Source organism: Microcaecilia unicolor, chromosome 2 (genome assembly GCF_901765095.1).
Source record: "Microcaecilia unicolor chromosome 2, aMicUni1.1, whole genome shotgun sequence".
Taxonomy (NCBI): domain Eukaryota; kingdom Metazoa; phylum Chordata; class Amphibia; order Gymnophiona; family Siphonopidae; genus Microcaecilia; species Microcaecilia unicolor.
The window spans coordinates 489,482,600-489,492,007 of NC_044032.1; the positions used below are offsets into that span (position 1 = coordinate 489,482,600).

Below are 9,408 nucleotides of genomic sequence, written 5' to 3' on the forward strand. Positions count from 1 at the left end.
ATCTATCTTTTCAGCTTATTTGCTTGCCGGCCGGCCTCCGCCTGATGCCTTTAAGGCGCATTCCACTAGAGGAATTTCCTCCTCTTGGGCTGAAACTGGAGCACACTCTCTTCAAGAGATTTGTAGTGCAGCAACATGGGCTTCTAAGCTCTCTTTTGCCCGACATTACAGGCTGGATGTGGCTGCCAGGAGGGACACACATTTGGAGCGCAAGTGCTGGCGCGTGGTGTGGCTTGTTCCCACCCTATCTAGGGATTGCTTTGATACATCCCATCTGTAATGGCTGCATCTGCTTGATGACAAGGAAGGGAAAATTAGGTTCTTACCGTGATAATTTTCTTTCCTTTAGTCATAGCAGATGCAGTCATGATCCCTCCCTGTCTGATTGCTATCTGCTGTAAATCTATTTCAGGTTCTGTTCATGTTTCCTGGAGATTCCGTCCTTGGGAGAAAGTCGGAAAACAGTCTTCGGGATTCTTGTTCAATTAAAGGAGGATGACTTAATTCCCTCCAGTTTCATGTTTTGGAGGATGAGTTTATTCCCTCCAGGAGGATGAGTTTATTCCCTCCAGTTATGTCTCAGTGGAGGATGAGTTTATGCCCTCCGGGAGGATGTTTCATTCCCTCCATTCTGAGTTAATGCCCTTTGTTGTAGGGCCATCGTTCGCTGTGAGGAAAGCTCATGTTATTCCTATTGCGGTTTGCCATACTGCTTTGGAAGCTTCAATTACTGAAGGAGAGGCAGTGGAGCAAGCTGGTATGAGGCACTGAAAAAAGTGTGCTCTCTATCTCTCTCTGCTGGTTGATGGACACAACCCATCTGTAATGGCTGCATCTGCTATGACTAAAGGAAAGAAAATTATCACGGTAACAACCTAATTTTCCCATGGTATGTAAAGAGGTAAAATATCCATCTTATACACAGCCCCAATGTGAATATTGCATAACTTTATCTCTTGATGCTTATTTCAAGGAGTTTTGACCAACTCATGCCAGCCATGTCTTCCGTCATGTCATTTTGTGCTAATTGCTCTTCAAAAGTAATTACACTTACTGGGATAGTGAAAGTAGTTAACTACCTTATTGATTACTCAATATCGCACAACACTATAAATCTGTAGTACAGCCACACCGTATTGTGTGCAGGTCTAGTTAAAGAATCTCAACAAAAAAAGAAATTAACTGATCTAGAAGTATATACTGAAAAGCAACAAAAATGATTTAGGGTATAGACTGGCTTACTTGTGAACAGCTTGGAGAAGAAATGTCCATGAAAGCATATGAGTTGTTACACAGGAATCATAATTTGATAAACTAATCTGGGTCCAGATGTACCCTTGAATGAGAGTTGACTCCTGATGACCACACAATAAGTGAACCCCACACGTTGTAGTTTTCATGACATGATATAGGGCTGGTTTGCCATTACCTTCCCCCCAAGACATGAATATTAACTGACTTGCCCAAGGTCACAAAGAGTTGCCAGGTTCCCAGCCCACTGCTTTAACCATTAGGCTACTTTGCTCCCTGATAAACTAATTTTGGTTACTTACCCTTGAAAGAGCTTTTTCAGTCAAGGCACAGTTGTTAGATGTGGTAAAGGCTAGTAGCATAAATGCCTTTAAAGATGTTTGGACAAGTTTTCTGCAAGGCAGGCTTCATTAGCAGCTACTAACCAAGCAGACTTGAGGTTCACCCCTTCTTGGAATGCATTTCCCCATTTAAGATCTGGTAGAAAATGTAATAACGAGTTTTGGAGAAAAAGTGCTGGTTTTGGTGGTAGAATTGGTTTGAACAGTGTAACATTTTTTTATGCCTTTGGGATTTCTGCTAGTTATGGTTAATAGACAACAGCAGGATACTGCCAAGGTCTCTCCATGGTACATATTGGCAAATATGCATCAATTTTTCTCATCTGCTAATTTTTTGTTAATGCACTGTCAGAGCAGTTTTGAAAACTTATTTCATACCAGTTTTCCCATCTGAGTAATTTTAATGCTTTTTGAGCAGGCCTCAACAAATTTTCATTAAATCTAGGAGCCATCCCCAAAACTGAGGAGCCAGCGTCTAAGGCCTTTCTCGTTTCTGCTTTCCAACGTTGTCCCCAGTGAAGTTTTTTTTTTTTTGGGGGGGGGGGAGGGTTGAAATCTCCTCCCAGGTTAGCAGTAGCTTTTAAAAATTGACCTAAGATTTTTTTTTTTCTATTTTATGTGTGTGGGCAAAGACACATTAATAAATCCAGTTCCTTAAGGTGCCTCTGCTGATCTATTGCAAAAGTCAGCAGTCTCCCTTCCCAAAGCATGCCGTCAGCTGTGTGACAGCCTTCACCCATTCTTTCTGTCTCTTCTCTCATACCCCCTTCCCACAGCCTTCACCCAGTTTGTTTGTCTCTTATACCCCCATATCCTTCACTCCTTACTCTCAGCGCTGCCTGAAACTGCTTCTCTGCCCTGCACAGCGATCGGGCTCTCCGTGTACTGGAGACTATACGAGACTTCCCAAACCCCCTGCACCGTGTTTGTTCAATTATATGGAGAGCCTGATCGCTGTGCAGGGTGAAGAGAAAAAGTTTGAAGAAGTTTCAGGCAGCGTTGCGGTAGGGGTGAAAACTCTTTTGGGGGTATGAAATCCCAGGCACTAAGATGCAATTTCTAGGCACCATGGCAACCTGGTGTACAGGGTTTGTCAAGCCCTGCCTTTGAGGACTCTCTTGTTTTTAGTACAGTTCAATTCACCTGCATTATGGTTGGTATTCTCTAGTCACTGTTATCACTGTATTGTCTCTTACTTCCTTCCTCCCTTTTGTATCTTCGTTAGTTAATTTTGTTTATAACGTAATACTGTTAATTATTGTGTGTATTTTCTAACCTAGGCTTTCTGGAGTGTCATGGTCTTATCTTTTTTTTGCTCCCTTGATTTTGTTGTATTCTAAACTGTTTGGATATCTAACAGGTGGTATATCAAATAAAAACTATGAACAGTGTATTTCTTGTATTTTTCTCCTGCTCTTTTTGCTTTTGGAGTTCTGTTTCTTGTTGGCTTATTTTTTATCTTTTTGGGGGTTTTTATGCATTTTGGAACTGTAGTCCTCTCCAAGTTCATTAACATGGTGTTCAGAAAAAAAGGAATCCCCTTTACATGGTTTCAAAATACAGTGGCGTGGAGGAGTGGCCTAGTGGTTAGGGTGGTGGACTTTGATCCTGGGGAACTGAGTTCGATTCCCACTTCAGGCACAGGCAGCTCCTTGTGACTCTGGGCAAGTCACTTAACCCTCCATTTCCCCAGGTACAAATAAGTACCTGTATATAATATGTAAGCCGCGTTGAGCTTGCCATGAGTGGGAAAGCGCGGGGTACAAATATAATTAAAAAAATTTAGTATGACCTTTGAAAATACATTAGTATAGTGGGGGGTTTTTTCTTAGTTTTCATCATTTGTGTTCAAAGTGTCCTTCAACTATGACACATTTACAAAGTCTTTGACGCCACTGAGCTGTTGGCTCAGTGAATTCTGGGGTTTCATTACTTAAGAGCTCAACTGTTCTGCGAACTCGATGCGCTGGAGCTCTATTCTGTTGAAAATAAAGTACTGTGCTTAGAAATGTGTCAAATTTCAGTCAGAAATTTCTGCTGCAGTAGAACAGGCTATTTAAAAAAATGTTGGGGTCCTGTTTTTTCTGGACACTGTGCGGTTTCAAATTCTCTACATATCCTGATTAGTGTCATGTGTCCCATGTCTGTGTAGTCAAATTTTTAACTTGTGAATGGACTTGTTAAGATGAAGGGGTGGACTGACCATTGAGACAATAGTACAGCACCTGAGGGCCCACAACAGTAGAGGCCCACTCTCCTCTAGCTTCCATCGTTTAATCATTTTTGATAGGTGCTTAAGTGCCCATGACCCTTAGTGCCCAGGGGCCAGATCACTGTCAGTCTGCCACTGTTAAGATGTCACGTGGTTTCATTATATAATTGTGTTAAAAGCAGTATATAAGTGAGTAAAGTAAATGTTATGTTATAAAGCTAAGCAAATACCTTGACTTTAAAAATATTGTGTTTTTAGGTCTTCAGGTATGATTAGTTGTCCGATTTGCATGGATGGCTACACAGAGGTAAGAATCTGAAATACCTTGTTCTGATTTTCCTAGCAATGCACTAGCTTTTGTGATCTATTCAGGTACTTCCCTAGTTAAAACTTTGATATCTTCATTGCACTAAAGGGTAAAACTGGCAGAAGAAATAGGATATAAAAGATAAATTTGGGAGACTGACCTTAATATCAGAGTTTAATGTTGTATAATGTCATTTTATTATGTCTGTTTGATTTGTTACCTTCTTTGATTGAAAGCAAGATATCAATATGAAAAATTAATAATAAAAATTGTAGCATGTTTATAGATTTGAGCCTTTTATTTTGCAGCCAAATAGGTTTAGAATGAAACTGAATTGTGTGGGTGTATATGTATAAAATACATGTTGATACACGCCACCACCTTCTCTTACATGAGCACGCAGTTGTGGAATGTATTACCTACAGCCCTGAAAGCTACTGACAAAATAACCAACTTCCACAAATCTTTGAAGACACATCTCTTCAACAAGGCCTAAAACTACCTCACCAATCCTTCTAATTATTATAGTCCACCTTCCATACTATCCTGCCTAACACACCTCCCTTTTCTCTTCTCTTACTTAATCTCTATACAATACTAAGTGTATCTGATATCATGGTAAGACTATGTCATAACAAACTCTGTAAGCCACATTGAGCCTGCAAATAGGTGGGGAAATGTGGGATACAAGTGCAATAAATAAATAAAACAATAAAGCACGCTAAAGAGAGCATCTGCTTTTGAGCAAGAGGATTCGGCCAAACTTTTTTTTTTTTTTTTTCCTGATCTAGCTGTAGGATTTATAGAAGTCAGTTGTATTCAAGAATTGTGCGGTTAACCTTTGAAATTAATCATAAAATTCTCTTAAAAATTTGGTATCAGTGAACAGTTAAATTTAATAAGTTTGAAAGCAATATACAATATAACTTACATTCCGCAGTTGACCTTGTGGTTCTACATGGATTACAGAACCTTAAGAGGTTGGTCATTCACTAGAAAATTATAATATTTTAAAAACATTTGCTACCTAAAACATACAATTATTGTGACCAATTACAGTTACATTAATCTTACTAACATTTAGCCTAAAAATAGAAAACCCAGTTTTACACTGTAACCTATAATATTTTAAAAACATTTGCTACCTAAAACATACGATTCAATTGTGACCAATTACAGTTACATTAGCCTTACTAACATTTAGCCTAAAAATAGAAAACCCAGTTTTGCACTGTAACCCTTCACAGTTATATTAGTTTTTTAAGTTCAAGATATACTTCCTAAATGACTAAATCTTGGCTTTACTTCTAAAATCCATGTAATTTACAGCAGATAGTAATAATAATAAAGTAAAAACATGTATCTAATCTGGCAGCTTGAGAGTAAATTTGTCAAGCAACCTAAATGTCTTCTTATTTTTCAAAGAGTTACAAGTAAAAAGCTTGGTATTCCTTGTAATTTTGAAAGATGATTCAGTAGGTATAATGGAGCTAGTCCAAACAGAACAGGGTTTGTTTGAAGCAGTTTTCTTAGAATCCAAACTTTATAGAGAGGAAAGGGCCCACTTAACTTTCATTCTGAGAAGCTCTGAGAGAAGAGGCCATTTCTCTGGTTAGTGACATTTTGCTCTGTGCTTGGTAACTTAAATATTGGGTTTAGAAGAGGAATTGTAGGATATTGATAAACACAGAATGAATAAAAGAAAAGAAGCAAACTTTGGGCCCTGTTTACTAAGGTGCGCTAGTGTTTTTAGCATGCCTACATTTAGCGCACACGCTAACCATGTAGTTGCCTATAGGGATATTGTAGGCATGTACATGGTTAACGCACGTTAAAAACGTTAATGCACCTGTAACACTGCTTAGTAAACAGGGCCCTTTGTTAGCTAGTCTCCGTACCCTTTTCCTCACAGTTTTAAAACTTGAATTTTCTGCCACAGCATTAACAGACTCCAGAAGGCACAGTGGGGCCTATTTCAGTCCTCATTCCCACCCATCCTCCTCAACTCTTCATTTATAGTCACTTATTCTAATTAGGACAACGAGGAGTTTTCATTAGAGTTTTAATTACATTTAATTAGCATCTGAGAAACAAACACTAAATAAATTACAAATCACACCATATAATCTTAAGGCTCTTTATAGTCATCTGATAACCCTTAAGAATTTTTAATTAAACAACTCTTATAATACTAAGATGCAGACAGCAGTCCAGCAGTGAGAGGGGTGCTAGCCAGTCTTTTGCATTGAATGTCACATGTATGATTATCTCCCAGTTGGTGAGAGGTTATATGTGTGTGCTCGATGTAAAGAGCTAGCTCTTAGAGAATGAGTCAATTCTCTTGAGGCTAGAGTAGCAGACTTGGAGGAGCTTGAGGTACATAGAGGAGGCCTATAAGGATGTTGTAGAAAAGTCCCATCTCCAGTCTGGCAGCCCCTATGCTGCCTTGGAGAAGGGAGGTCTTCTAAAAGGAGAGCATCACCCTGGTCAAGCTGGAAGTAATCCAGGCAGAGCGGGGCAGATGAGCGTCCTCTCAGCCTGACGGCATCACGTGACCCCCAGCAGACTGCATTTCTTTTACTTACATCCAAGCTAGGCTAATTCTTGAGAGTAATCTTACAGCTTACAGTGTAAGAGCCATCGGTGCATTGGTAGCCCACTTGAAGTCATCTTCCATACAGGAGATTTGCATAGCTGCAACATGGTCATCAGTCCACTCATTCACATCTCATTAATAGAATAGGGTTCTTGATTTGGTCAATCATCCTAGATAATTTATTTGGGGTCTAGAATCCAACCCCCCCCCCCCCCCCCCCCCAGGCCCATTTTATTTCTGTTCCAGGCTATTCAAAAAAAGGGGGGGACATTTTAAAAATGTACTTGGCCTTAGTCTTTTTCTGGCCTTTCGTTATTTCCCTTTAGTTTTCAACACCCTGGTATCTAAGGATTCCCATATGTATCAATATGCTGTCCTGCTTGTCTTTGGAGAAAGTGGTTACCTGTAGCAAATGTTCTCTGACAGCAGGGGACACATTCACTTGTCCTGCCCACCTCCCCTAGGTGTTGTATTCTATTAACTTTCTAATAGACTGGCTGGTCCTGCCCGAACATGCATGGTTAGACTCCCAAAAGCTTCTAGAAAATAAGCTGGAGATTTTCCTGCACCAGGCTCTGTCGGATGATGTAACCCATATGCGTGAATGTGTCCTGCTATCCTTGGAGAACATGTGCTACAGGTGAGTAACTTTGTTTTCTTAAATTTTCATTAAAAATTTGTAAAGTTTCAGTTCCATTCAAGGATTATTTGTTATAGCTAACTCTGCATGTAAATGTGAAACTTTCATATGTTTGGGGCCATTAATTTTTTATATATCTTATTTACAGATTGTACAGAGTGGACGCCTTATTGTGTCTACAAAATGTGGCCATGTCTTCTGTAGCCAGTGCCTTCGTGATGCCCTTAAAAATGTTAGCTCATGCCCAACTTGTAGAAAGAAACTGAATCAAAAACAGTATCATCCGATCTATATCTGATTAGAATATTCAACATTTATCAAGGCAACCTGAGTTGGATTTGGTCAGAACTTCCGTTTGCGTGCTTACTGGATTTCATGAAACAACTGACACTGTCCAAATGTAAATATGGATTTTTGGAAAAAATATAAAGACTCTTATGCTTCACTAGAATGTCATGTTCACATTTCATCGTTTACTTAAATTTATTCAGGTTTTATAGACGGAAGATGTTCATATGAAATAAAATCAGCTGTTGTATTTAACATTGCTTTTTTTATATAATTAAGTGTTGCCAGGCAGAAGGCCCTTAATATTTAGTATTTAGCATTAGCTTACTTTATGAATAAAGCTTAAATCATAAACGGTAAGATCATTTTTGGCAATTATACTTGTAGATTAATCATAATTTTATTATGGCTTTTTTGTTGTTGTTGTTGTTGTTGTTGTTCTTGTTGTTTCCTTTATTTGAACTTTGAATCAAATTGTGCAGAGTTAGCTTTTTAATGGTAAAATGATTTCCATTTATAGGGAGCAAAACAAAATGATAAATACAGATAGGCTTGTTTTTAACTGTATACATCTTTTGCATATTTAAATCTGGAGGGAGGGGAAAAAGGAAGATCAATGCTGGTGTGTGCAGATTAGACAGGACATGTCATTGATGTTTTTTGGCCATGTGTTGTATTGCTGCTACTGTCAATACATTTGATTTGGGTTTCAATCAGTTATCAATTAAATCTGAGTAGATGTCATTAAGCAGTCTCAAGCCTTGTATAACAAAATAAGACTAAAAGATGATGTTTAGGTAGAAAAGGCAACTTAAATATATATAGAAAATATAGAATTGTCATGTAGAACTAGTTGATATTACTTTCTGGAGTGTGGAAAAAAACAAAACAACTTGTGTCAATCTGTCCAAAGAGCTCATGACAGATCTTTAAAACAGGCTGCACAAATTCAGTCTTCCATGGTTGCAAAGGGGTCAGGTTTTCAGGATATCCCAAATGAATTTGACCTCTGCATGCATACTGAGTCCATTGTATGTAAATCTACCGTATCCATATTCATTAGGGATATCCTGAAAATCTGACTCATTGCAACCCCAGAGGACTGAACTTGTGCATCTCTACCTTAAAATGTGGGAGAAGGAAGAGAAACTAAAAGCAAAAGATATCTTGGGGGGGTGGGGGGGGAGAGAAGTGATGGAGCACACACACACATGCGTGCATGCAACAATCTCATCATCCACAGTCCTTTAGTTCAGCATTTTCTATGACAGTTTCTTGTACCGAGATGTGTACAACTAGTAAAATAAAGTTCAAAGTAAAGCAATCAAAATATAGAATAATTTTAATTAACATTTGATTAGTGTATTAAGATTTTTTAAATCAAATCACCAATTAAATAATAATCCTATGTACAGTAGTATGACCAGTCATAATATTGCTGATTGTATCACAGCAAAAGGAATGAAGAGTGGTTTAAAAATGAGAGAACAAATTATAGAAGTAGCCTGAACATTAGAAAATTCTGAAAATCTTCAAACTCATTGGTTAAGATCTCGTAAATCATAGGATCCACCACAAAGTTGTTTTTCTGACTCTAGAGCCAGGGCCGCCGAGAGTGGACCAGGCCTGGGGCAAGGTCGCCCCCCCCCCCCCCCCCCCCCCCCCCCCAAGGTTGCCGCTGGGTTGGGCCCCCTGCATTGAAATCACAGTGCCTCTCACCTCTGTGTGAAAGCGCAGCAGGGCAGCAGATCGCCTCCCTTTGGGCCTCCTTCC

The 9,408-nt window shown here is 39.0% G+C and overlaps 1 protein-coding gene across 3 annotated transcripts in view; it reads left to right on the forward strand.

Moving 5' to 3' along the window:
• The window catches only part of RNF4 (ring finger protein 4), a 172,117-nt gene extending 164,227 nt beyond the window's left edge, over window positions 1-7,890 (forward strand). For all 3 annotated transcript variants that reach the window (XM_030191115.1, XM_030191116.1, XM_030191117.1), the window contains 2 exons: window positions 4,063-4,111; window positions 7,496-7,890. In XM_030191115.1, the coding sequence (XP_030046975.1) occupies window positions 4,063-4,111; window positions 7,496-7,645 (199 nt within the window). In that variant the 3' untranslated portion in view covers window positions 7,646-7,890. The remainder of the gene's footprint in view (window positions 1-4,062; window positions 4,112-7,495) is intronic.
• The last annotated feature ends 1,518 nt before the right edge of the window (window positions 7,891-9,408 follow it).